The following is a 27,469-nucleotide window of genomic DNA, read 5'->3' as shown; positions in this document are numbered from 1 at the left end:
CCGGTTCATTGAGTATCCTGCTATCGGCCTGCCATTTTGACCCTTCTTTGACCCAGCCTAGTCGTTGCCCCCTTATGCCGTCCGCATCACCATCTCTTCTCCCGCTTGTGGTTGCGTCCCGGTCCCCTGCTGGTTATCACTATCCTCACTCACTTTCCCATATTCACTTGCCAGTCTACCAGTCGCCTTCGCAAACTCTATCGTCGCTTTGACCAATGTCACGTTTGCCATCCACTTGTCCCGTGGTCCGTCTATACGTGCGTTGAGCCATCCACCCAGAATGTGCGACACATCGCTCCATCGATTGGTCTGTGACTGGAGGTGTTGGCGGCGCTCCGCCGTCCACCGGCCGCAGTCCACCAGGAAGTGCCGTACTGTCTCGGGGATTTGGCATGCGTCACATAGTCCTGACTCTACCGCGTTAATCCGGTGTAGGTAATAGTTAAGCCGGCACCGCCCTGTGCGCAGCTGAGCCAGGATTGTCGCCTCCTCCCGCTTCAGTCCGTCATATAGCCGTCGTGTGTGTGTTCCTGGGAGTGCCCGGTCGAGATTCTTCGTGTGGCGCCCGCCTCGGCTTTCCAGGAATCGCTTTCTCGCTTCGTCGGCCGCTGCTGTGCCCTCCCTCAGTGCGCTCGACTTCATCTTGACGGTGTTGGTGGGTGTGGCCCCGTCTGTCTCGGTTGCCTGTTGTGCGAGTCGGTGGGCGTCCTCGTTGCCTAACACGCCTGAGTGTCCGGGTACCCACCGTAGGCCCACCTTCGTTGCGGCCGTCTGTGTCGTTATTCGTTCCAGTCGCTCGCTGATACTTCGCAGCACCGCTTGTCCACTCTGTTGTCGTGGATTAGCTAGCATCTGCAGCGCCGACTGGCTGTCGCTGAAGATGGTCACCGCGGTACTCGGGAGGATGTCGTGTCCCGGCCAGTCGCTCTCGATCATTCGACATGCTTCCTCGATGCCCATCAACTCGGCATGGTGCACCCCAAGCGTGGCGGACGACCCCACCACCTTGTTGTGGCTTCGCGGTGCCACCACCCATCGATACGCCACCCCGATCGCCATCCTACCTCGACGACTGGACGCGTCCGTGAAGATAACCCGCCCCGGGTCCGCTCGATCGGCTACTTCAATGGCCCGTTCTCGTTCATCAATCCAAACCTGTGGTCGCGGTTGCCACGGCGCCAGGCAGAATGGTTGAATCCGTTCCAAGTTCCGCAGATCCATGTTCTTCAACGCCACCGCCGTCCGGTACAAGACCGACCGGTGCCGTTGCTGGACTTCTTCGATCATTCGTCGGATTCTCCACAACGGATTTGCTATAGGAAGCGTGTGGAGGTCGACCCAGAATCGTCGTCGTTGCGACGTCCACCGCTGTGTGGTAGGCATGAGGGATGCCTCTGCTTCCGCAATTGGCAGCGCAACAGTTTTGAATCCTGCGATGATGGCGATGGCCCCTATCCGTTGGACTTGCTCGGCTATCCCGGCCATCCTCGCCGGGAGACCCATGGACCACACCGGAGATGCGTAGTCGACCACGGGCGCCACGGTCGCCACGTATAGCTGCCGGGCGGTGTTCGGTCGGAGGCCTCGAAGTCGTCTGAGTGCCAGTGCCGCTTGCAGCCCTCGTTTGGCCGCTCGGACCATGTGAGTATGGTATCTCAATCCGCGGTCCATCACCACCCCCAGGAGCTTGGCTTGTGGAACATCGTCAACCACTTTCCCCTTCACCTGTAGGGGCCGCTTGTCCTCCAGTCGCCCTACTGCCCGCGTGAAGTGGATGAGCGTCGTCTTCTCCGGTGCGAATGTCGCTCCGCTTGTTGTCTCCCATGCCTCTACCTTGGGGACGACTTCTCTTTGTAGCCTTTCGACGTTCTCCCGGGCACTGGGCCCCGTCACCCACGCGCTGAAATCGTCCACAAAGGCGATCGCGCCCTGCCGCCTCGTGATGGGGGTGTGCACCAGGTCGGCATTAAAGAACAGGAATAGGATTGGGGACAGTGGTGATCCTTGTGGTAGTCCCGCGTTCGGTAGGTTCATGATCGGGGAGGCCTCCCCATTGACGGATATACATGCCTGCCGTCGCGAGCAAAACTGTCCCACCCACCGTACGATGACCTCTGGTATCTGCCGATCTCGCAGACGGTTCAGTAGGACCCTCTGGTTGACCCCATTGTATGCGCCTTTCACGTCAAAGCTCACCAAGCTGAGCACTTTGTCTTCTCGCCAGGCTTGGTATATCTTTTCCTGCAGAACTGTCAACGCCTGGGCCGTGGACCGGCGTTTCCGTGCTCCGAATTGATTGTCCGGTAGCAGGGCGTGAGTCTCCGCGAGGTACGACAGTCGCTCTGCCACCACGGACTCGAGTGCCTTCGCCAACGTGGGTAACAGAGAGATGGGGCGGAATGCTGACGCCGCCGTGTAATCGGGTTTGTCGGGCTTCCGAAATGGTAGAATCTTGGCTTGCCGCCACGCCTGTGGGATCACTCCTGTTCGCAGTGACGCCTCGAACAGCAAGTAGACGTGGTGACCGGCCACCGGCCAAAGCTCCTTCCACACGACTGCCGGGATGCCATCCATTCCTGGTGCTTTGAACGGCTTCGCGCGAAAAATCGCGTCCTTGACTTCTCGCTTGGTCAGGGCTTGCCATAGGTGGGCAGGTGGTGCTACCGGTGTTCTCTCCTCCGTAGGTTCATTGGTGGCGGGACGACTGTCGAAGAACTCTCTCAGGAGGATTTGACTCATTTCGTGGTTCTCTTCCACTAGTCGGTGGCCGCGCTTCAATCCGTTTACCCGGTTCACGCCTCTGCTTTCCGTTGGTTGGAGGTATCGTGCTGCTTTCCAGATGTTGTCAGTCTCCTGCAGATACTCCTTCCAGTGTTGTCTTTTCTGCTTCTTCACCGTGTCGAGGAAGTGTCGTCTCGCCTCCTTAGCTAGTCTTTCCAGGTTGCTATCCGCGTTCCCATTGCGCCGTGCTCCTCTCGCCCGATTGCGAAGGTGGCCGTACTCGTGCCGTAGCCGAGTCAGTTCTCGATTCCACCACCGCTTAGAGTAGGGCGATGGTCGTGCCAGCGGAACGTGTCTCTGGAGTGTTTCTTGTATCGTCTCGGCGAGTAGTCGCGCTTGTGGTTCAACGTCTTCTTCTTCTAGTCGGGGAGGCATTGGTTTTAACTCCTGGCCTACGACCGTTCGGATGCGCTTCCAGTCTGTCTCCTTAAACAGTCGTCGTGGTTCTGAGGCAACGCTTTCGATCGGGATCGCAAAACTCGTGCTGATGGCTCGATGGTCCGATCCGTGTTCGACATCGTACAGCTGACTAGTTAGCCGGTCATTGGCCAAGCCTTCACTGCTGAGAACGAGGTCGATGGTCGTCTCCCCACCGGCGCCTTCGTAGGTGATGCTTCCTCGGGGGAGGAGCGACTGTAACCCTAGGTCTCCCATCAACTCGATGATGTCTTGAGCTTCGCCCTGTCTTGGTGAGATCCCCACATGATCGCCACCCCATAGTGAGTCGTGCCGATTGAGATCTCCGGCGATGATGACCTCGTGTCCCGAGCCATAGTTTCGTACCGTCTGTCGGAGGAGTCGTGCTGTCTTCCGGAGGGCTTCCTGGTTCTGGGGCGGAACGTAAACTGACACCGCAAGGATGGCTCGCATTCCGACCCTGATCTGCACTGCGACGATGTCGGGCGATGCCACGGGGACTCCTCGCGTGCGGATATCCGTGTGAGCGTAGATGAGTGAGCGTATCGGCCACCTTGTCGCGTCGTCCGCTTGGCTGGGCAGATGTTGTCTCCAGTTGGGATGGTGCGACGGCGCCGCGACCACCCCTCCTTCGTCGTCCCGGAAGCACGCCGGCTCCGTAATCATGATGAGTCCATAGTCGCGTAATTTCTCGTCGTTCATCATACTATGTTGCACCATCGGCCGTTTTCCCACGTTCGCTGACAGGATCCGGAGTATCCTACCCATACCGTTCGACTGGGTTGAATCGTCGTAGCATTTCCAGGTACTTTGGGCACGTGCGGTCTATCGCCTGGTGTGGTCCCTGGCACGTCGCACACCGAATCCGCGTCGAGGTGCAGTCGGTGGCAGGATGCCCGGTTTGTGCGCATTTGCCACACACCGCCGCCGTGGCCTTGCATCGTGCCTCCACATGGCCATACCCATGGCACTTGAAGCAGCGCGTCGGGCCTTGTCGGCGTTCGTACGTTCGCGTATATGCCATCTCTCCTCCAAAGTCCATCATCCCCTTCGCCAGTAGCGCTTCCGCCTCTTGATGGTCGGCGAGAAAGACCACCACCGATCCATATGTCTTGTCGGAGGCCTTACTGAGCCATCGGATCCGTTGTATTCTCACCCCGTTTTCTTGTGCGATGGCCTCTGTCGCGTCCTGGGTGATTTCTGTGGTGGAGTTCGGGCTGATAGCGGACCGGTTGACGCGATCCACCTTGATGGGATACCATTGTTCGCCCAGGATGCGTGCCTCGTGGAATCGTGGCTCCCGGAGCCATTGTTCGTTCTGTCGTGCTTGCCGTGCTGCTTCCTCCGACGCCAGTGTGATCTTGACCTGGTCTTCTCCCCCGGCGCGTCGCTGTAAACCCGTACAGCGTACTTCCTTCGTCGCCTCGTGCTTGCGTAGTGCTGCATTGATCTTGTCTTTGAGTTGAGGAAAGTCGCTGGTGCGGTCCGTGGTTCGCGCCAGGTCCAGGATGATGGCTGATCGTGATACGAGTGACGTCTGGGACACCGAGCTGTGGGGGTTCATGGGTCCATTGGGAAGAGACGGCGACGATCCTGGCGGCGTAGGCGAGGAGGTCGGCGGGGCAGGTGCTCTCGCCGCCACTTGGGCCCAACTTTGTGTCATCTTCACTTGCTCATTAGCACTCTTCGTCATCATGTCTAGCAGGGTCTGGTTTTGAGTTTCAAGCTTTGCAATTCTCGTTTCATTGTGCTGTACTACCTGAACAAGCTCGGTGATTCTTGCTTCATACTGTTGCACCGCCTGGAGGAGTGCCTCATTCTGCTTCTCGAGCTTTGCGCTTCTGGTCTCATTGGTTCCCGTCAGTTCATCAAGCTTCTTCATCACGGCGCCCAGTGCTATCGCGACTGTCGCCGTGGGAATCTCAGCTGGGCGTTCTAGGCTGGATCCCTTTGAACCCTTCTTGCGTGTGCCATTTTGGTCTCTCCCCTCCGCGATTACCGTGTTTCCCCCCTCCCCTTCCGTGTTAGAATTAGCCCGGGCGCGTTCCGAAGGGTTACGGACTCGTTGCGACTGTCGTACAGGTGGCGGCGCCCTGGTGTCGGGTGAGGATGGCCGTGGTGGTGTTGTCGGTTCCGACGCGTCACCCACCATGGCCGCGCTACGCGTCGAGCTGTGTAACTGTCTGCTTGGGTTTTTAGTCGTTCTCAAGTCCGTCTTCGCTCTCGATCATTCGACATGCTTCCTCCCAGTGGTTCTGATATTGCGTATGCTCTCAGCTTTTAAATGCCTGTCATCACGTGCGGCCGGCCTGGGATTTCTCCACGTTATTACCATCCGCTCGTCGATCCTTCATGCACGATTCAGCCGCATCGATGCCAACTTCGGCTTCCACTCACCATTCGACCTAATCGAGCTTTCTTCAACATGCTTGTGCATCGTGTCTCTAATCTGAGCTACAGCTCGAGTCTGAGCGCCCTGGAAAGTCTGAAATCGAGCAGCGGAGTTCTGGGGACGCGCAGGCCGGAGCCATTGCATATCGGACTCGAACCACACACTCGATTAAGTCTATAGTGGACGCCTATACATCCTCAAACTCATCTATGAGAATCGAAAAATCCACGAGAATCAGACGATCTACAAGAGTTCGAATCATTCCAGCACATGGCTTCCGCCCCTCCTCCTCGCGACCGGGGCGACTTTGAGATTGCCGTGACATGTGCCTTGTCCCTGGAAGCTAAATGCGTGTATGACGCGCTGGACAAGATCTGGGACGACAAGAAATATGGCAAAGCCCCGAACGATGACAATGCCTACACCCTCGGAGTGATCAGCGAGCACCATGTCGTGTTGGTCCACATGCCCGGCATGGGCACCATTCGCGCGGCGTATGCGGCGGGCCACTTGAAGATGAGCTTCCCCCACATCAAGCTGGCTCTGGTGGTGGGCATTTGTGGAGGGATGCCTCGTGGGACCAGCAACGAGGAAATCGTGCTCGGTAATGTGGTCATCAGCAAAGCGCTCATCCGATATGACTTTGGGAAGCAATACCCGCACGGGGTTCAAGAGGAAGACGGACGTGCTGGACACTCTCGGTCCACCGAGTGAGAAGATGCTCGCTCTCTTAGCCAAATTGGGGACCAGACAGCACCTGCGAGACATGCAAAACAATACCGCCACCTTTCTCCACGCCCTCCGGCAGAAGTCGTCGCAAACCAAACATCCCAGTATCGAGAACGACATCCTCTACCACTCGTCCTATACCCCACCAGCACCACCCACCTGTTGCGTGCGATGAGTGTGGGCACGGTGACGGGGTGTGTGAGGCCTCCGTGACGATGGAATGTGAGGACCTCGGGTGTGAGTCGGTCATGCGTGTCACTCGCAAGCGCCTGGTCAGTCCATCCACCACTCAGCCCATGATTCACTTGGGCACAATGGGTTCCGGGGACACGGTGATGAAGTCGGGCCACCACCGTGACGCGCTCGCTCAGCGGGAGGGAATCATCGCGGTCGAGATGGAAGGAGCCGGGGTGTGGAGGCATGGCCCCAGCATCGTCATCAAAGGCGTATGTGACTACGCCGACAATCACAAGAGGAAAGGCTGGCAAGGGTATGCGGCGGCCACGGCGGCTGCTTGTGCGAAAACTTTCTTGATGGAGTGGACTCCCGAGAGGAAACCAAGCAGTTCAGGTCAGCTTTGAATGTTCCTGTCAACAGTTCTCGTCCTTACAGCTCGCCGCCTATCATCGTTTCTACTAACTGTGGTGCAGCTAACGAACCCAGAACCAACCAACACTTTCTCGTTCCGAGGCGACGCGCGAAGGACTTCTTTGGTCGTGAGGACGAGCTCAACAAGATCGCTTCTTGCTTTGGTGATGAAAGTGACCAGCCTCGCATCTTGGTCTTGCATGCGATGGGAGGACAAGGCAAGAGCCAGATTGCCCTTGAGTACTGCCAGCGTACTCGCCACACCTACGGGGGTGTGTTTTGGGTCAATGGCAGCTCGACCTCCACGACCACACAATCTCTGGTCCGCATCGCACAAGAACTCAACGCCTCAGCTGCTGCAGCGTTACCTGACGACGATGCCAGAGTTGCGTTTGCTCTCCGGACGCTGGAACGGTGGGAGCATCGTTGGCTGATGGTGTTTGACAACTGTGACGATGCTGCCACTTTCTCGGAGGTTGAGCGATTCATGCCACAAGGTAATGTCTTTCATTTGGAGATGGAAGCGTGCTGACTCTTCCAGTCGGTAGAGGGAACATTCTCTTTACGAGTTGGCATCGAGATCTGGAGGAGCTCGGCGATATCATTGAGGTACCACCGATGCCTCCCAAGCCCGGCGTGACACTCCTTCTGCACCGATACCACGGTATCAATATCGAGGATTACATGTCCGAAGGCACCGCCATAGTGAATCGTCTCGGTGGTTTGGCTCTGGCCATCGACCAAGCGTCAGCCTACATGCAATACACCCGTCTACCACTCAACCAACTGAGCACCTTTCTGCCGCAGTACAACGCTCGACGTGAGAAGGTCCTCCAGCACACCACACGCAATTTTTGGAAGTACATGAAGATCAGTCACCCGAACGAACGGCAGACAGCCATCAACGCTTTCACCACGTGGGAAATGTCCTTTCAACAGCTTCTCGAGGCTTGGGAGGAACGAGACAGTGTGGCCCACTTTCTGACGCTTTCAGCTTTCTTGGGTCCGACCCTGGTCAATGAGTCTCTGTTTCCGTTTCACTGGGCATTGAGTGAACCTCCACCCACGTGGATGTGCGTCTTCACCGGACCGTCACCAGAAGGGGCCACGGAGGAAGGTCTTCCATCTGGAGTGAAGCGCGACACTGTTGCACGAGACAACGCGATGTCTAACCTGTCTCAAGCCCATCAACGAACTAGTTTTGGCGACCCCCGGGAGTCCTGGAATGCGGACCACTTTTGGCAGCTTATATACCAGGCGTCCCAGATATCGCTCCTACCGAGTATATCACCAGTAACCGAGTCAGCAGGAGCAAGTTTCCTCCTTCACCCTCTGATCCACGACTGGCTCCAACTTCGACTGGCCCCTCGAGAACGCCAGACATACACTCGTGAGGCTGTCGACGTGATAGCCAGCTCCATTCGGATTTCCACGACCAGGGACAGCGATGCCCCGGTCAAGTTGGCCCTTCTCCTGCACATGGATGCGGTCCTCGCAAGCGATAATGAGTTCTTCCACGACGAGCATCGGCTTGGTCGAGATATATCTACCTGCGACGATGCCCACTGGTTTGCATCATTCTATCGAGACCAGGGCCGATATGATGCCAGTTTCAGTCTACGTCGTGTGGAAATGGAGACGAGGGAGAGAGTGCTGGGCAAAGAGCACTCCGACACACTGAGCAGCATGGGCAACCTGGCTACAGTGCTGAGAGATCAGGGCCAGCACGCTGAAGCCGAGCAGATATACCGCGTGGTAGTGGAAGCAGGGGAGAGGGTGCTCGGCCGCGAACATCCCGACACGCTAACTAGCATGAACAACCTGGCTACAGTGCTAAATGATTAGGACAAGTATCCTAGGGCAGAACACGTCCAGCTTCAAGCCTTCGAGACCTCTCTAATGACCCTATAGCTGCAACATCCAAATGTTAGGGTATATCTTAACTTACTTTTACACATCTAGGCAAACCAAGGTCGAGAAGGTGTTGAGATCGAAAGCGTGCTTGGGAATATTCTTGGAAAGATGGATAATCTCAGAGGGACAGAGCCTAAGTAGTCATGAATTGCTACTGGTATGTGGACCATCTGCACACCTAACTGGTTGTGCACATGTCAAAGCCAGGAGCGAAGACTACTGCATCAGTCTGAGCATGTTCACTGCGTCTTCTCCAAAGAACACTCCTGAACGACTGTCGTACTCTGACTCACCTTTCTTCTTTTCCTACTGTTTCTTCTGTTTGGCTTCATTCCTTCCATCATGTCTTTGCCTTTTTCCTCCGACCACCAGGTAACTGAAGAAAGACTATGGTCCTGTGCCGTTGATTATCGGAAATGGAGGCTGTCTCCTTGACCAAAATGAGCGGACTGTTAAGGATAGATCGGCCATATCATTGCTATCTCAGCGATATGGTGGAGGTCGGTCCATCATGCCAAGCACGGTGAGAAGCCCATCCAATACCGACGCGACTATATGATACCGGGCCCAGCTGACGGCCATTCTCACGATTGAGAAGCAAACCCCTACAATGCCACTTTCTGAACCTTTTTGAACACTCAACCGCGAGAAACAGGAACTCCGTCTGAGCTCCTCTCTCCACATCAAAGTGGCAAATATTACCACCATCATTGTCAATCTCATTCTTCAACTTATCGAAGCCTTGCGGCCAAAACATGTAATCATCGTCTTCTGCAGGAGGGTCCTTCCAACACCGGGCCGTAGGCTTCGCCTCCGGTGTTAAGGATACCTCGCAGCATTGTATCTGCCCTGACAAGACCAGAGTCTCTGATGGTGTCTCAAAATTCAGAACTTTGTCCAGGACGATGCAGGACTCTGATTCGCCTAAGATGTCGCCACCACGACTCAAGATAGCGTCCCTGTTATTGGCCCACGACCATGTAGGTGCCCATCTACGCTGGCACAGGGCCATTGGACGTTTCTTCGGTACCCACAGGAGATCGCTTGAGAGAGTATGTTCCCACAGCCCAGACAGATATCGTCCTGGGAGGTACAAAGAAGCCATCCTTGCGGCGCCCCTAATTCCAGGGAGCCGATCTTTCTCGAATGTGAGCTCTAACTCAGAGTACTCTGTGAGGAGCTCAGACCACGCCTTCAGAAGCATCCGAGTAGCGAACTTCTTTCCGATGTCATTGGTATGATTGGCCAATGTGAATAGACATCTGTAGAATGTGGCTGCCATCTTGATCGAATGGGCGCCTAGCGGGGTTCTAGCGCTACCGTCTTCAGCACAGAAGAGAGATGCACATTCCCAGTAAACCTGTCGCCCTGTAAAATGTATAGTGCGTCGAGAAAACAGTCTCTCTTGCATTACCCAGCCTCTTTTTGCAAGTGGGTTCTCGTATGTAGCAACCTCAAATTCCTCTTCGAAGAAATGGTACTTTTTTGCGAACATGAGTGCTCCATCCGACTGCGCCATGCTTGTCTTTCGAAATGGAGCCTCTACGAAAGGGACTCTCGGTGCGAAGAGGAATGATTTATTCGAATCATCTGAGGATGCCACTGCAACGGTGACAAATGCCTGGGCATAGATGAGGCTCATCTTCTGGAACTCTAAGGACCAGTCAGCGCCATTGTCTCCTTTCTGAATAATACACAATGCATCCACCCAGAGGTATCGTATTTTGAGCTCACGGCAGAGTAATATTGCGTCTTGGATAGTCTTCGAGAGCAGATCAATCTCAAACCCGCGCCGCATTGTCTCAAGTTTGTCCCTGTGCGTGACTAGTCGTTGAGACTCGCCCCAGCGATAACTCAGAGCGAGATACTGTTCTCGAGTTTTGACGTCGACCAATCTGACTTTCGATCGGTCCTTCATTTCAACGTCGATCAATCGACTGGGTAATCCGGAGTTCTGGTACACCGCGAAGTGTGCCTTTGCTATCGTCTCAACCTGCCTCAGGGAGCATTGTGGGTTGGCCCGAGAGTGGCATTGTTTGCAATCGTTTAACAACGTGGAAAGCCTGCGAATATTCTGGTCTGTGAGCGCATAGCGATCATTGAGTTGAACACCCTGTATACCAGCCTTCTCGGCGGCTGAGCCTTTAGCGAGATTTAGCTAAGTTGATAAGCATGAAATCCGAGTTTTTCTTACCATGAGCAGCGACCATGACCACTTGTGCATTCAAGGGATAGAAGCAGCAATGCTTGTCCACGTTTCCGCCAACTACCAGGGCTGCTTCTTTCCATAGAAGGATCTCGTCGATAGGTCCTTCACGAAATCGTCGACCGTCGCTTTCCTGAGGAATGGTCCTGCCAGCGGCGACCAAGCGCACTGGACCACTGTCTTCAAGGAGGCTGTGCTGGAAGGCGTTAGGGCGATCCAGACTGCGCTGTATCGACTCTACGAAGAGGTTGCATAGAGCGCAATGGTGCGAGCTAAGAAGGAGCAACCCCCAAGTTGGCTGATGCTCATAGCCCGGGCTGCTCTTCAGGTCTTGTAGATTGATACTGGTGCAGCAATCACAAAGGTCTCCACCTTCGGAGACTTCTGTTTTCGATCTCGCAACAACATTCATTGTATGTTATGTTGATGTGTAAACGCAGTAGAAGCAAAGGATGTATAGAAGGAACTTATTGGCAGCTTGCTGTGGAACAGCCCATGCGAACAGAATCGAGGATGAGAGCTCATCGCCGGGCAGCCGACACAAAGCGTGGCGCGCAGGTTCTGCCCGGCTAGATGCCTGTGCAGCATTGACCGTGCCCGAAATCATCACGTGGCGAAGCGAGCTCTGTCTCTACAGCCGCCAAGCATGCTTCTTGGCTAGCTAACTTCGTCTTGTAGGCTATACCAATACGTCCTGCGGTAGTCTCGTGCATGGCTGGCTAAGATGCCGGAATACTGTAAATAGAAAACTAATTCTGAAGAGCACGTTATGTAGTATGACGCTGCTGACGTGCATGGCATAGCAATGCTGATAACGATTTTTTTGCCAGCTGCTACACCAGAACAGCCGCCGACCTGGTTCAGGTAAGTGCCCCTGATATCGATCAGCAGCAGATGCTGACCTACCACAGCATGAATTCTTGTCCGTCAACTGGCACCCTGAGGAACTGACCGCTCTGGTGGCGGTAGCAGGCTTCGTGGTGCATCGCTTTTTTGGCTTTTCGGAGCACATTTCGACATAGAGTGATCGGGATGTCTGCCTACTTTCTTGCTGCACTCACATTCCGAGTAGTCTTGTACTGTTTCTCTCCAAATGTGACATGTCTACCTCATACCTTTCGTCCATCCAGATCATGCGTCCCTGTAGGCACTAGATCATGCGTCCGTATAAGCCAGAAAACAGTTTTCCATTCGCCAAAGACTTCCATATGAATCCATCAGACAAGCCTCACGACAAACCGCGAATACATCCAGTTCGCGACACTCCCAAACCATGAAAGTTGACCCCAGCGAGTGGACTCGTCGAGCCAAATGGCGCCTGTGAAAGACTCATCCTCTTCCAAACTGACTAAAGCTTACCGGCCGTGCCAGAACAGATCATTGATTAAGCGAATGGGGAGATGTGCTTCGGACCATTTGGCGTGTTTGGCGATCACGAGCAATCAATTCACGTGGATTGAGTGCCTCGTGAGAGCAAGTGACGGCCCTTGGGAAGTGGTGGGAGATGGAAGACTGAATTACACACAGAATGGTGGGTGTGTCAGATGACTTGACACTTTGCTCGATGCTCTGGTCAGACAATGTAGGCGGTCTCCATTGACGTAGAGTAGTGGCATGTCACGCAACGCAGACAACTCGTCCTCTTGAGCTTCTATATCTCGCCATCACCACTCCGCCTCTTGTGCCTGTACTAGGTCTGACCAGCTCGCTGCATGTCCCCCATCGCATATTACGCGGTCGTTGTGGCAGGACTGCTCGTGCTCTGCATGAGCCATGGATGGATCCAATATTTGAGTCATCGAGTGTATGGGATGCAGCGATGGCTGTGGATGCATCTGTGCCGCCGTCACTCGATTTGGAACTCCGCATGGCTAGGTTCGTGGACGTGGTGGACGGTTGGGGTCCAGCTGGGATTGATGGGAGCGCATCTACTGTTGATCTTCTTGCCGTCGACAGATATGCGCCGCGTAGCAGGCCGCGCTGGCGAGCTGGCTACGCTGCACCTGGGCGTATTTTGCCTCGGTCCGCATCTTTCCTACCAAGCAGACTGCCTACACCTCAGCCTGACAGACATGCGCTTCGTGCATGGGTGCTTGTCGGGATCTTTGGTGTTGGCGGTCGCTCTGCATGCCATCATCCTCAAGCCGAGCGCGTCAGCCTTTGCTGACGGACTGTCCCAACAGCTGTATGGAATTGTCGTGAGTCCTGGTCAACCTCTCTCTTCGCAGACATGATATACTAACCCGAGCAAGGCAGCGCTGGCCCTGGCAACCATGCTGGTTTTGTGCTGGCCACCCGTGCGACGATGGTGCTACGAGCTCTTTCTCCGATCTCACGGGTGAGCAGACGAGCACGGTCAGATCGACGACCACCTACTGCGACTGCCAAAGACCACGTGGGTGTGATCACTGGGCACACCGGGACTCATCAAAGGATCGAGACGTCCTGTGCCGGCGCGAGAGGAGCAGGGCAGACGCCAGAACGACGCGTAGACACGACACGCACACAGGAGCAAGGCCAACAACCACGTCGATAGGGCCATGTCTTGTTCAGTGTGTTGTTTGTGTCCGCGTCTAGGTGCGAACGACGGACCAGGAGGTACTTGGTTGTCGACCAAGGAAGTCTTTAGTGCTACACAGGTGGTAATACGACCAGTAGAATGCGGTGGGCATGTTCATGCACCGTAACGAGGACGGATAATGGTGGTTCTCTAATGATAGGGGATGCGACCGAGGCGTTGAGTAGCGGTGTACTGCCCAGAGCCTGTGGCGGAAGGTGCTTCGCAAGCATTGACCTTCCGCCGGACCGCTCACGACCACAAATACATGTTTCTGGTGTTTGATGTCTCACCAAATACTGATGCTCGCCAAAGTTGACGAAGAATCTGCAGCACTCTTACTTCCTACAGACCTTCGCGAGATAGGCTCCCCAAAGAAGACACACAGAATGATAGTCAGAAGGGTGCATCAGCTCCACCTCGATGGACACCTTGTCTGACTGATCAGCGTCATACATTCGACCGAGAACAGAAGAGCAGGACCCGTAGACCACCATGCCACCAGGGGGCATCAGGTTCTGGTGGAGGAGGAAGCAATGTCGCTCCCACCACCGAGACTGCCTGCCTGCACAGATGTTGGAAGGACACCCTTCCACAGCACGGCGTATCGGGCCGGCCTAAGGACCTTTCCAACTAGCTAATCAGCAAAGTTGCGCTGTTTCGGTGGGAGTTGTTTCCAACCCCCGCCTGCCGACATAAAAGTCAAGGTTTTCTGGGAATCCAGTGATCGTTCTCTTTCTTTGCACCCTTTGATGCGGCGATGGTCTCTATCCTGCTCCGCTGTGCGCATGTCCAGTGGCTCGATCTTGATCAAACCGACTCGCATTGGACACTGACCGATTCGGGTCGGCTTCGGCGCATCATCAGCGATCTGCCGCATCCCGATCGGCAGCAGCCATCCGTGGTGTTCTTCGTGGGCAAGCGCTGCAAGGCCGAGACATTACGAGCGCTGTACACCAGCAACAACGTGAGCAGACGAGCGGCGCATGGCGTCGCCAACGTTCTGCTCGACCAGACCAGCGATATGGCACCGCACCCGGTCTTGCTGGCTGACTGCACCCTGGATGCCACACCCACAAGCCTGGCTGGCCCGTGGAGGATGTGTCATGAGGCTCATCGGGTCACCCTTGCTCAGCACGACCTGCTCGACCAGGACATGGTCGCCTTCATTCAGGTCAATCTGCTCTTCTCTTTCTCCCACGTGGTCTGTGTCTTCGCGGATGATCTCGGTGGTAATCGTGCTGCCGCGAGGTATGTCGAGAAGTGGACGAAACTGCGTCTCGGAACGGCAGGTGGGTTAGACGTTCGTCCACATCTGCTGGTCGTGACCACCGAAAGTCGGGACATGGATGCCTTGATGCAAGTCGAGTGTCATTCGTGTTTCGACTTGACGTTCGAATCGTTCTATATCGTGGTGCTCGATAAGATCGCGGTCATGTCGAACCGCGAGAAGGTGCGGCGGATACTCAATCACGTGATTGTGGATGCCCGCCAACTGCGGCAGGAGCGACACCTGCTGCTGAGTGCTTCCGCCCTGGCAGATGTCTTTTCGCGTGCCGTGGAGGCGATCGGTCAAGACGCGACGACACGCGTCGACTTGCTGACGTTGTCGCAGCATCCGGCACACTCACTAGCCCGCTCCCTGGTTGCACGTCGTCTGCAGCACTTCCTGTCGCTCGCCGTCGGGCCATGCCCGACATCGACCATCGACCAGTTGCTTGCCTCAGCCTTGCTGGTGCAAGGATATATTCCCACAACACACAGTAAGGAAAAGAAGTTTCACAATCACGAAGACATGGGTGCTGACCAAAACGACAGGCTTTGCGCCTTCGATCGTGTTTGACCGGTTTTTCCGACCCATCCTCGACCTCGTTGCGCTACCTCCGCGCGAGTCCACGGGAGGAGGATCCGTCACTGCTGTCAGCATTCGAGAACAGTTTGCGTCGTTGTTCCTCCACTTAGGCATCCACTGTACGGCTCGCGATCTGCGCCGGCAAGTCCTTCGTAAGCATAGATCGTCCGGAAGGTGGCTCAAGAGCACATATACATGTCTCTGGTGCTTAGTACGGCCAGCGGAGCGCACCTTGTCCTGCGGTCATCCCATCTGTGAAGAATGTCTTGACGGATACTACGCTCCCGGCTACGGCGTGTACACGTACGTGGTGGACGCGTGCCTCGTATGTGGGCGTCATGTGGCCATGGCATTCAAGGTCAAAGGTCCCACGGTGATGCCATCCCTGCTGGGCTTTGACGGGGGTGGCGTACGAGGCGTTGTCGCGTTGGTGCTGGCGCGACGGCTGCAGGACGCGCTGGATGTGCCGTACCCGTTTTGGGAGTTTTTCCACTCGGTGGTGGGAACCAGCGTGGGTACGGTGGTCGAGCCGTGTGGGCGATGGTCGTGGCTGACGAGAGTTTCTAGACGGGGTGATCGCCCTCGATCTGATTGTCCACCGTTCGTCTCTGGATGAGAGTCTGGCTCGCTTCCGGCGTTGGGTCACCCAGATTTTTCCTCCCAAACCGTACCGCTGTCTGCCGCACTGCCACAAGCTGCGCGATCTCCTCATCTGGCTTGTCCGAGACAGCAAATATGACTCCCGGGTGTTGGAGACCGTGATGCAACAGGCTTTCGGCACGACACAGCGGTTGTTCGAAGCATCATCGCAAAGCTGGTCCGGCCTCCGACTCGCCATCATGGCGACGATGGCATCCACGTCCCAACTCTGCATTTTCACGAACTACGGTGGACGGGCTGACCATCACCGGGACCCCGGTGAGCTGTTTCCTAACGGGCACCGCGAGGATGCACTGACGGTGATCCAGGCTACCGACTTCTCCGGCCCACCAAGATGGCCGAAGAACCACTGGTGTAGGAAGTGTAAGTCGACCTGTTCATCTGCGAGATGTTTTACTGAAGCTCTATCAGTGCCCGCGTCACCGTGGCGGCACCGGGGTATGTGATATCGCCCTCCCATCCTGCGTGCCGTGCGAGCTGACTTGGCTCTAGGTATTTGCGGCCGAAGATGGTCCAGGGTTTCGGCTTGCTCCAAGATGGAGGACTGCGAGCCAACAACCCCATCGAAGCTGGTCTGTGGGAGTTAGACTCGATCTGGCCCGGTCACGCCCGGCCCCGCCTGGTACTGTCGGTGGGTACGGGCTATCAAGGCTCTCCCGCTCACGAGCTGGGAGGCCGTCGAGGTTTCTGGTACGACAGTTTCATGCCTCGTATCATCCGCGCCTTTCTCTCGTCTCCGTGCCTGCACGGGCAGAACAGTTGGATCTCCCTGCTCAACCGAGTCGACAAGGCTGCGCAGGTCGATTTCTTTCGCCTCAATCTCGAGTTTGAAGAAGAGGAACCCGCGCTGGACGACGTGGCGCAGATCCCCTGGTTGTGTGAACTCACGACGAATACGACCTTGAATCTCATACCGTACCGGAATGCCATCTGGGCCTCGGCTTTTCTCTTCGAGTTGATAGAGCAGCCTCTGCTTAGCCGCGGTCTTTACACTTGTGAGGGAGTCATATATTGTAGCTTCCAGGACGCCCGACCACTGCTGCAGGCCATCCGTCGTGCATATACAGGTCCCCACATCGCGTTGGATGCCAAGGTACTGTCTCGTTTGGGGGGTGATGACGACTGTTGTTCCGGGTGTGGGTTCTTTCAGTCCCGCGTCAAGTTTGAGGTACGTCACCTGGACATCACAGTCGATCTCAGCATTGCTTTCGAGAAGGAGACGCGCCGTCACATCTCCAGCTTCCCCAACACCATGCAATGGTTCGTGGACAAGCAAACCCGCGACGGACAGTTGAGGTCGTGGCATTCGGTCGCCAAATGTCCCTGCTCTGGCTCAGATCGAAAGCGGAAGACATCCTGGTCAGGAGGGAGCGCTTCGAAAAGGGCGAGGAATGGTTAAGGAGGCATACAAAAATGAAAGGAGCAGTATTATGGCATGAATGAGAAAGTCCCTTTGGCTATAGTGTTCTTTGGCACGATGTCTGCCTCTCTACGCTGGCACTATAGCAGCAGCCAAGATCTGGTTCATCGGCGACCATGGGAGACACCACTGTCGCCGGGCATAACGACTCTGTCGGAACCACCATGTTAGATCTTTTGACGTCGAGTTTGACCGCTGGCATACAGTGGGCCAAAGGCAAATAAGCTCGACCAGTCTGGATATTCTCGTCGAGCGCCACGACGATATGGGGTGTTCATCACCATGGGCGCGCAACAGTGACTAGGCACTTTCCTGCACACGCCCACTTCCGGCATCACAGCTTCCTTCCTTGGTCGCATGGAGTCTGACACCTGAGTCAGATTGATGTCGACGACAAATGTCTCTTTCTGTCCTGCTGACGTAGCTTCTGTTGCAGCAAGTCGAGCCTTGGCACCCTGCGTTGCAGGATAATGGGCACAAAGTGGCAGAAAGGTGCTATCGATGCGGGCATACCGATGGCCGAAAGGTGACCTTGACATTCGGTGGTGATGCCCGTCATGTCAGCACCACGGCCACCGGAGGGGTCGCGGCGACGATGAAACACTCTAGTGCGGCCAAGCAGGCGGGCCGCTCGGCAGGCCACGACATCACAAACTGCTGCCACACCCGGACGAGAGGCAGACCGCATGCATGTACTGCTAACCAATCGCGGTCCTGTCGACCTGCTCATCCACAATACATCGAAGATGGGTGGGACCAATGCCGAAGTCTGCCACCAGACGGCGAGGTTGTATGTCGATCTACCAACCGATCTGCAAACCCTCCTGCTCCCTCACAAACCGACGTCCCTCACAAGACCGACTCGGTATATGATAAGGTTGCCACCACAAGTCGAGGCTGCGAACCGATCTTCGTGTCCCCTCTCCTCCTCGCCAAGTGGTGTTTCGGTCCATGAGCTGCTCCACTCCCAGATGGGTGAGGGTCTTCCTTACGTCCTCGAGGCTGCGTGTCAGTCTAGGTATCCCCACCTGTTCCTTGTAGGGTGGTGTTCATACCTCAGTAGTGCAACGTCAGTTGATCCTCACGCCCCCAATGCTGCTCCCACCAACAACGATGTTGCGCACCCACACAAATCCGTGGCCACCGGTCAGGGTCAAATTGATGCCCTTGGTGGTCATCTTGGACTGGTGTTTGCCATTGCCGCGCTCAGGGCCATGGAGATAGGACAATGCCACTGTTTGTGAGCGGAGCCTAGTCTAGTGCACAGTCAAAAGTAGCGCTGACCATATTTCATGCAAGAGGCCAATAGTCACATCACATGACAGCTAGTCAAAACCTCCAATCCTGTCTCAGTCACATCCATTAGCGTTTCTGAATTTATTGGTTTCTTCCAACAAAGCCAGCAGAATGAGGTGAACATGATGGTCACTCTCCCGCACCTTGTTTCCCGGTGATTCTGATCGTTCCTTCGGCACTGCGTAGGCTCACGAGGACAGCGCAAACGGAGGAGTCGATAAGAACAAGGTTGTTTCCCGGAGCTTCGTCCGCATCGAGTTGAATATTCGTGCCACTCTGATGATCAAATTATTTTTACCATTGTCTTAACCTTTTCCACCAATTTCCTCCTCATCCTCTGCGATATCATCGACGATGATTTTCTGCTCTTCTGCAACCATGGTTGATGTAGTTTCATTGTCGAGAGGGTGGAAGTCTTGAAAAGTTTTTGATATTTTATTAAAGATGCTGTCTAGCATTGCCAGCCCCGCAGTCGCATGTGCCACCCCACGGAGAGACCCGGGAAGACACGGAAGCCGATAGACGAATTGAAAGTGGCTCAGTTTACGACAGTGGTACAGGCGATGGACTAGGCCAAAAAATGTGTCAAGTGGTAAGATTATGATCGAACACTGAAGCAAGGCAAAGGTACTGGCCCTGGCGAACATAGGTATTGGCCTCGAGATTGAACAAACGGTGCTCCCCGAACGCCTGCATCGCGCGTTGGGATGGGAAACAATCCATCTGAGCCGCAAGTAGAGACTGAGAGACGTTCAGCAAGGTTCTCTTTCTCGTGAAATTGGAGAGCAGTGACGTACATCAATTGCAACCATAGAGCATCCTGCGGTCGCTCGATCAAATACCTCTTGAGCCAAAACACACCGAAAGTAAATACTCCCGAACCAATAATCCGATTCGGCGAAGTTCTCGTCGCGTTATGCAACAGAGGCGGTATCCTCTTGGTCCGAGTTCTGTGAATCTTGTCCGTCATTCTCTACAGGCAGGTTTGAGCCGCCCAAAGGGACGAAATCCATGTTGAGGTCAATGCTCATGTTGCCAGATGAGGTCTGGATAGACATCTATTGCAGCCGAGGACACAATGGCCTGCATATATACACCTTCCAAGCATTCATCTTGACTTTGCGTGCAGCCAGAACCAGACGTTCTCGAGGAATAAGTGAGCGAGCGAGGGTGAGGCAGGTTTCGAACAAGGATCACCTGTATGCTTTTGCTGGCCTTTGTTAGCCATGATCGAAGTGTGACTCATTCCGTAATGCGAGAAGGCAGGCAATTCGACGCGCACAGGAGATGTGTTCCTCCTCGAATTGTGTAGCTCGTGAACATGAACGTAGGGACAGAGCGGCGCAGCAAGCCAAAATGCCCGCAGGCAATGTAGCGTGAATCTCGAAATGAGCAAAGGCCCCTTGCAAGCATGCACCTAAGCAACTTCATAGGTCCTTTACCATTGAAAAAGCGCCTAGGCAGTATGATCGATGTTCGCAATACCCACCCATTGGTGGTCTGCTTTCACGCAGGCCAGCAATAGAACGCGACCTCTCGTACCTGTCCGTGCGGATGCGGCAAAATGTCTCGACGAAAGGGATATGCAAAACTGCACCCGCTCCACCTAGCAGGTCTGAAAATACTTGCGTCGAACAGGGTGAAGACAGCTGCAACGGCATTCCCATCTGCGGGGTTTTGTAGTCCGAGGTTTTCTGTTCTCGTTTCTGAATCGTTCTAGCTATACTCGCACTCTCTCTTCATGCATCTGATGACTGCCAGCTTTCGGCCATCAAAGTGACAGCCGCCGGCAGAACCGCTCAATCCTCGACGCGCTACTTGGGATTTTTAGTGGGGCAGCACCGCGTCTGCTCGTTCGTTTCAGACAGCTTTGAAGGAGAACCTTAATCAAAGGCCACTGAACAAGTTCAAGTCTAGTGCTCAGATGGCCTAAGATTGACCCATCGGGGGATGATGGAAGACGAAAGCAATTTCCTGCTCTTGAAAGTGGACGTGCACAAGCTTCGGGACCAACGACAGGTCACAGTGGGGCCCACAACTGTAAATGGAGAGAAAGAGAAGGTGATGTGGTGGGCTGCCTACGTGCTCAGAAGACCACCGTCGCAAGAAGTGATTACAGGTCCCGGACGAGGCGAGACCAAGCACGAGGCAAGCAGGACAGTGGAGAAAGGTGTCGAGTGTGTGATGAACAGTTTGGTCTTGCTTAGCTGAATTCTTTAGCTGAGACAAAATCCACGTGGGTTTAACAGTGGCAAGCCGTTGCCGATGTGTACCAGAAGATTCCGAAGGGAAATTGCTGACGAGATAAGACGAGATGAGTCGAAACGAAAAGTGATGATTCATATATGATATCTGGCAGAAAAACGAGGGCACAACAAAACGCAAGAATACGAGATAGCACAATTCGAAATATGAGAAGATACTAGAACCGACATACTTGCATTAGCGTACCAGTCCACGAAGTGACTCTTGGCCCACCCCCGCAACATCAAGGCTGGGTAGTAATGTTGCCTTTCCACCCTCCACATTTGAGACCTCATGGCTCAGTTTCTCTGGATGGACTCAATCTTGCAGAGGGGCTTTGTCCTTGTGTTCGTCTATATTGTCACCGTGACTGTCTATCGCTTATATTTGAGCCCTCTCGCTAAGTTCCCCGGTCCTTGGCTTGCTGCGTCGACGCTTTGGTACGAGTTCTACTACGATGTGGTCCAACGCGGAAGATATACTTGGAAGATTCGGGAGATGCATAGAACATACGGTATGCGCCAAATCAGACTTTGCTCAAATTCAGATTGTGTTGCTGATTTCGGCCAGGGCCCATAGTCCGGATCAACCCATATGAGCTGCACATTGACGACCCAGAGTACTACGACGAGATTTATACTGGTCCAACTAAACGACGAGATAAATGGGCCTGGTCTGCGGCGATGTTTGGGAATTCTTCGTCCCATTTTGGGACCGTGCCACATGACCAGCACCGCCTACGGCGGGCACCTTTGAACCCTTTTTTCTCTAAGAGATCGGTTACAAAACTCGAGCCCATGATTAAGTCGGTCGTAGAAAAGCTCTGTACCCGACTGCGAGGCTTTCAGCAAACCAAAGAACCAGTCAATCTGCGTCATGCTTTTGCCGCTCTGACCATGGACGTTATCACGGATTACGCTTTCGCAAAGTCCTACAATTGTCTTGACGAACCAGATTTTGCACCCATCTGGCCCGAGGCCATCGATTCAGTCTCCGAACAGAGTCATATTAATAAGCAATTCCCCTGGTTGCTGCCTGTGATGAGGTTGATGCCACTGTGGTTGGTGGCACGGCTCAACCCGCACATAATGCGCCTGATCGGCTTTCAGATAGTACGTGTAAATTCCGTCAACATCCTCACAACGACTAATAGCCACGTAACAGGACTTAGCCAAGCAAGTTTCAAAGGTCATGGAAGAAAATAATATGGACAGCCGGACTTCGGGCCATCAAACCATATTCCAGGAACTTGTGCAGACCAGCGAGCTGCCACCAGAGGAGAAGAAGCTGCGGCACTTGGTCGACGAAGGACAATCCATCGTGGCAGCCGGTCAGGTGACGACGACTCATTACCTTAATACCACAGCCTACCACGTCCTTGCCAATCCGGAGATACTCTCAAAACTCAAAGCAGAACTCGGAGGAGCCATGCCCAACGAGAGCTTGCCTCCCTTGCAGAAGCTTGAACAGCTCCCATATCTCTCAGCAGTAGTGTACGAGGGCTACCGCATATCCTACGGCGTCACCCACCGCCTCCAGCGGGTGTCTCCTGACGCACCGCTCATCTATCACGACAGCGTCATCCCCGCTGGAACACCTGTAGGCATGACATCGATCTTCATGCACGAAAATCCCAAACATTTCCCTGAACCGAAGACCTTCAGACCACAGCGCTGGCTAGACCCGAGTGAGCGAAATCGACTGGGGAAGTATTTAGTGAACTTTAGCAAGGGAACCAGAGGTTGTCTGGGCCAGCACCTGGCGCAGGCAGAGATCTATCTCACTTTAGCAGCAATGTTTCGGCGGTTCGAGATGGCTTTGTACCAGACGACGAGAGAAGATATTGATGTAGCGCACGACTTTTTCAATCCACAGCCAAAGAAGGGATCGATGGGATTGCGGGTCATCGTGCAATGAGATTCTTCAGACAACGGGGAGCGAATCTTTAAATTTGTGTCTCGCAGGCGTACAACAATTTGTAGTCAAACCACTTCTCCCATTTTTAAAAAGAACATAATGGAGAAATGACAAGAGTCCATTCACATTGCCCTGATGATCTGGTATCATCCTCATGAACGCGAATACTCTCTCTGGCAACGCCAATCAGACTTTCAACCCTATCTTGCCTACTATGGTGCTAACGTCTACCGTGCGCTATGGCTCTTGCACTCACGCGCCACACCTCTGCTGCACGTAATCATGATGGACTACTCATCGCACCGGCTTCTGCCCATATACGACCGACACCCTCGTGTAGGCGTGAATTTTGCGATCCTGGAAGCCCTGCCTCACCCCGGCGAGAAATACCTGCACTTCTTCAAAGGACCACCCTAGAACCCTCGTGAACAGCGCCATTGTCCAACCTTCGATTCCTTGACAAGCTTCTAGGAGATGCCAGCGGCCAATCTCCTTCAACCTTTTGTCCTTTGCCCACGGCCCGAGCGGCATTTTGTATCGCTTTTCGGCTACGTTGACGAGACCGGCTCGAACGATGTGGTCCTTCTGGAGGTCGAGAATACGAAAAGTCTTCCCCATCTTCTCGCCAGCCTCGATATAGTTTGCAGACGCGTCGTGGAAAATGTGGCCTGGAGGGATCGAGTCGTCGTCTGTCTTCCAGTCGACACTGTACTCGACCTGCTCGTACCAACCCCCTGGCTTTAGATGCGCGTAGACTTGGTCGTAGAAGGCGGGCCAGTCAGCGATGGAGCCGTAAAGGGCGCGGACGTGGATGAAGTCAAACCGATTTTCTCTAAAACCCCATTCCTGCGTGCAGTCATGGACTTCGAATTGGCAGTTGGGAGGGACCCACAACGGTTGAATCGGAGACAGATCAGTGCCAATCACACTGGCGGAGGGAAACTGGTCGGCAAAGTCGATGGCCCAAATACCAGTACCGGTGCCAACGTCAAGCACTTCTTGTGGACTAGAGCCTATGGGCGCTTGGAAAAGTTTGTCGTCGAAAAGTAACAGGAAAATGTGGTTTGCGATGTCGAGTTGGTCGTTTTGAGTCTCGTCGTTTGGTGCCCAATATTCCCCTTCCCCGTAGGCATGATAACGTCTTCCGTTTTCGAACCTGTAGTTGGTAATAGAAGACGTTAGAGACGCTGTTTCGCTTTGACTATGTGAACGTCAGCACCAGTCTTCTAAGGCGTGCGTTTCAGCCACAAGCCAGGGATTCGTACATGTCCCCTCCGTAGGCCGAGTCCGCATCCTCGTCCCGGGAGAGATCTATTAGAGCCTAGCTCGTATCAGTATCTAAGATTCCTTGTTTCTCTTGTTACTCACTGCTGGAGCGATGGCGTATTCTCTATCTTCAGCCATGATTTAATAGCCGTGAAGCTCTAAGACACTGACCTTCGTACAGGATCAGTGGGCTATATAAGTAGTTAGCGCTGCGGTCCACACAAGGAAGGGGAACCAGCGTCGGTCTGGGGACCACTTCCTGCATCCCCGGCGGGTATCTGCACGACGACCTGCGGGGCGGGCACCTGTTGGTTTCAGAAACGACATGACAACCAATCAAAGCACCGCGCTAACTCGACCCGCGCTGCTTGCCGTCTGACAGTTGCACCTCAATCAGCAAGGTACTGGAGAAGGGAGCAAGGCAAAGAACACGTAGTCTTTAGCTGAGAATACAGTTCGGTAATGCAGAGGCCAATGTCCACTTTCGTCCTCCAAGAGGCTACCGGAAACATCATGTGGTCTGCCAAGTTCGGTACTGTAGCTGCGAGTTAGTGCATACACTTGAGACGGTCGTAGGCGCTGGTTATGCCTGTAGAGAGATCTGTTAGCACTACCACGGGCTCTGGAAAACCCTGGTACAACTCTTCTCGTAGACACTGGAAGAAGGAGCTGTGTGACTCTGCATCCTCCTTTGGTACCCACGAGAAGGCGACTGGGAAGGTGCGACTGGTGCTCGACTTGGCCACACCAATAATGAGAAGCATCCTCTTATTGTTGGTACGAAATGTAGCATCGACGATAAGCAGTGCGTTGCTCGTGTACCGCTGAATGACCTTCAGCGACTGCGTACACCATAAGAAGATCTGAACCATCTTGGTAACAGTATAACCGTTGGAGTCAGTACTAATCTGTTTATGTAGGCAGTACCACCAGCCAGCATCCTCGAATACTGCGACAAGCGTCGCCGTCATTGATTGGTGCTGGTCTGTAGCATGGCCACAAGCCAACCTAATGTTGTTGACACTGTTGACCCGCTTTCTAATGGCTGTTCCAGATTGTGCTGACGGACCTTGCAGGTCACGGTCATTCAAGATCTGCTTCGCGGACATAGAGAACGCCTCACACCCCTTCGACCGACCTTCCTGATTCCCCACTCCCTTCTCGATCGCTGAACGAACATCGATGGAACGCCTACACTGTCTGCCTGCCCGAGTACTACGCATGCGTCACCTTCGGCGATGTCAGGCTCGAAGCTAAAGCTGGCGAAGCAAGAAGACCAGCTTTCGCATTGAGCTCGCTCATGGTCACGACCTGCAAGAGGAGAGCAAGGGCCTCCCTACGATGGACAAGGGGACGTGGCAGTGAAGCAAGATCACGACGAACAACACAACGATGGAGGCTTCCTTGACCTGGCACTGCGGATGTGGGCCGGGTCCGCAAGCTATCGACGCGGTTTGAGGCCGATCTATCTTGCAGACATGCCATTTTGGAGAGAGCTATCGGCGCCAGCACGACCTCCGATCCCTCACACGTCCTGGTCTTTAAGCCTTCCTCCACGCCTGTGCCCATGGCGGTTCTATGATCATCTCCATGGCTGTCGGTGATCGCAGTCGGTGGCTCGCGGATTCAAAAGCGAGCCGCGTATTCACGTGGCCACACTGACAGAGCTGAGAGTGCGCCACTTGGCTGTCGGCCGCGTCGAGCTGTGTTAGGTGATATATCGAGCTCGAGGGAGATGGCGATGTTCGGCCCTGTCGTAGTGGTCAATTGAGGTCCTACTCATCACTGCGCTGACTTACGCCACTTTGCAACCATGAATCAATGGTGACAGCGATCCTGGGCAAGGACTGCAGACCTATGGCGAGGCGACCGAAAAGGCCGTCTGCCCGTTGCCCAACACCAAAGAACCCCGAAGGAGACAGCACCGGCTGGTGTGAGAGACGCCGGTGAAGGTCTCCTGGACCCGGCTCCACACACCGCCCTGGACGTGCAGCTGCTCCAAATCAGTCAGAAAAGACAAGTCCACGAGTGGCCAGCTCGACCTGTTGGCTAGAGGAGTGCTGTGATAGACAGCTATGGTCCCCGTATCGTGTCGCCCTCCGGACCCAGGGCGGCGTCTATCTCAAAGTCCGCATCATCGTGGTCAACGTCGGGGCGTCGCAGGGTGCCCAGTGCTCGGTGCACCTTTTTCAGGCAGATCGACGAATCCCGAGTACCCGCTTTGTAGGTCTCGACCCTTGGAGGTGGCGCAGAGAGGACTTGCAGCAGTCGTATTATCAGAGCCTTCAGAAGGGATGTCTTCAGGGTCATCAGAACCGGTCTCCACAACTGACAGGTCTTCTCGGACTCGATGGACCTTGCGTCCGGGTGCTTCGACGCGCACGGCTCCCTGTCACCCACCATCAGCATCAGAGGGGTGGTGGTCGACGGAAACCACTAGCTCACCACATCCTCGGGGGCGCCGATCCACTGTTCCTCCGATGCAAAGTAGTGGGCGTTGTGCTCGTCCTTCACGAGCAAGTAGACCTCGGCCCCGAACAGCACACTGTACTCGCGGGCCTTCTTGACCAGGCCCCACCGGCGACGACGGCATCGCTCGTACCGCGCTTTTTCGTCTTTGACCTGGCGGCTGGCGGTCCGCTTCGAGGCCTTTCGTTGGCGGGGTTTGCGGATCTTGAAAGGCATGTGGGACAGTCGTGCGGTCAACAACAATGTGCAAGAGTGGCACTCAAGCGAGACAAAAAGGAGACGAGAATTGTGGCCACAGTTCTTGAGCGATGTCTGTGTCCTACTTATGTGCTATGCGTCGTCGCAGAAAATGGTGGAAAAGACAGCTCTTGGCCACCGAAACCTGTCATGGCGAGCCTTTCCGTTCCGAGGATGCATGGGCTGCACTCTCTTGGTTGCTGGTGGACGGTCATGCTGACCCCCTCGATCAACCGCGGCTGACCCGTGTGGAGCTCGTCACTACTATAGCGCGAACGCGTTATGACGGCTTTTGTCCATCGAAGTGGGTCGATCGGAAGTACATGCATGACCTCTGACACCACTTAGTGTTTCATACTTGCGGCGTCGCGCATCGGCTACAAGACCACCAGAACACAGTGGACGAACGGCGTGGGGTACAGACGGTTAAAGAGGCCCATCCTCCGGCCGCACAGGACCACCCCTCCGATCTGACTCGAACATCGCGGCTCACCATGGATTTCGGCGGCCACCTCACCTTCGAC

At 54.7% G+C, this 27,469-nt stretch overlaps 8 protein-coding genes across 8 annotated transcripts; 4 read left to right on the top strand and 4 right to left on the bottom strand.

The window, feature by feature from the left end:
• Window positions 1–5,860: 5,860 nt before the first annotated feature.
• PMZ80_011239 (uncharacterized protein) lies at window positions 5,861–6,304 on the top strand (the record flags this gene model as incomplete). The annotated part of the gene is made up of 1 exon (XM_064879618.1): window positions 5,861–6,304. One exon carries the CDS (start codon window positions 5,861–5,863, stop codon window positions 6,302–6,304), a length of 444 nt encoding a protein of 147 aa, XP_064724619.1.
• Window positions 6,305–6,633: 329 nt separating this feature from the next.
• Window positions 6,634–8,752, top strand: PMZ80_011238 (uncharacterized protein; the record flags this gene model as incomplete). The annotated part of the gene is made up of 3 exons (XM_064879617.1): window positions 6,634–6,889; window positions 6,970–7,404; window positions 7,449–8,752. The coding sequence occupies 3 exons, from the start codon at window positions 6,634–6,636 to the stop codon at window positions 8,750–8,752; spliced, it is 1,995 nt and encodes a 664-aa protein (XP_064724618.1).
• A 547-nt stretch (window positions 8,753–9,299) lies between these two features.
• Window positions 9,300–11,439, bottom strand: PMZ80_011237 (uncharacterized protein; the record flags this gene model as incomplete). The annotated part of the gene is made up of 2 exons (XM_064879616.1): window positions 9,300–10,963; window positions 11,016–11,439. The coding sequence occupies 2 exons, from the start codon at window positions 11,437–11,439 to the stop codon at window positions 9,300–9,302; spliced, it is 2,088 nt and encodes a 695-aa protein (XP_064724617.1).
• Window positions 11,440–14,344: 2,905 nt separating this feature from the next.
• Window positions 14,345–17,495, top strand: PMZ80_011236 (uncharacterized protein; the record flags this gene model as incomplete). Its single annotated transcript, XM_064879615.1, has 6 exons — window positions 14,345–15,347; window positions 15,403–15,555; window positions 16,004–16,354; window positions 16,405–16,450; window positions 16,508–16,534; window positions 16,589–17,495. 6 exons carry the CDS (start codon window positions 14,345–14,347, stop codon window positions 17,493–17,495), a joined length of 2,487 nt encoding a protein of 828 aa, XP_064724616.1.
• A 3,855-nt stretch (window positions 17,496–21,350) lies between these two features.
• PMZ80_011235 (uncharacterized protein) lies at window positions 21,351–22,973 on the top strand (the record flags this gene model as incomplete). Its single annotated transcript, XM_064879614.1, has 3 exons — window positions 21,351–21,570; window positions 21,627–22,168; window positions 22,221–22,973. The coding sequence occupies 3 exons, from the start codon at window positions 21,351–21,353 to the stop codon at window positions 22,971–22,973; spliced, it is 1,515 nt and encodes a 504-aa protein (XP_064724615.1).
• Window positions 22,974–23,267: 294 nt separating this feature from the next.
• PMZ80_011234 (uncharacterized protein) lies at window positions 23,268–24,377 on the bottom strand (the record flags this gene model as incomplete). The annotated part of the gene is made up of 3 exons (XM_064879613.1): window positions 23,268–24,174; window positions 24,239–24,294; window positions 24,342–24,377. The coding sequence occupies 3 exons, from the start codon at window positions 24,375–24,377 to the stop codon at window positions 23,268–23,270; spliced, it is 999 nt and encodes a 332-aa protein (XP_064724614.1).
• A 410-nt stretch (window positions 24,378–24,787) lies between these two features.
• On the bottom strand, window positions 24,788–25,348 carry PMZ80_011233 (uncharacterized protein; the record flags this gene model as incomplete). Its single annotated transcript, XM_064879612.1, has 1 exon — window positions 24,788–25,348. One exon carries the CDS (start codon window positions 25,346–25,348, stop codon window positions 24,788–24,790), a length of 561 nt encoding a protein of 186 aa, XP_064724613.1.
• Window positions 25,349–26,382: 1,034 nt separating this feature from the next.
• On the bottom strand, window positions 26,383–26,924 carry PMZ80_011232 (uncharacterized protein; the record flags this gene model as incomplete). The annotated part of the gene is made up of 2 exons (XM_064879611.1): window positions 26,383–26,628; window positions 26,685–26,924. The coding sequence occupies 2 exons, from the start codon at window positions 26,922–26,924 to the stop codon at window positions 26,383–26,385; spliced, it is 486 nt and encodes a 161-aa protein (XP_064724612.1).
• Window positions 26,925–27,469: the final 545 nt, after the last annotated feature.

This window comes from Knufia obscura, assembly GCF_036327395.1.
Source record: "Knufia obscura strain CCFEE 5817 isolate CBS 148926 chromosome Unknown scaffold_33, whole genome shotgun sequence".
Taxonomy (NCBI): Eukaryota; Fungi; Ascomycota; class Eurotiomycetes; order Chaetothyriales; family Trichomeriaceae; genus Knufia; species Knufia obscura.
Note: the sequence above shows the minus strand (reverse complement) of the source record. Positions and strands in the feature narration are given on the sequence as shown.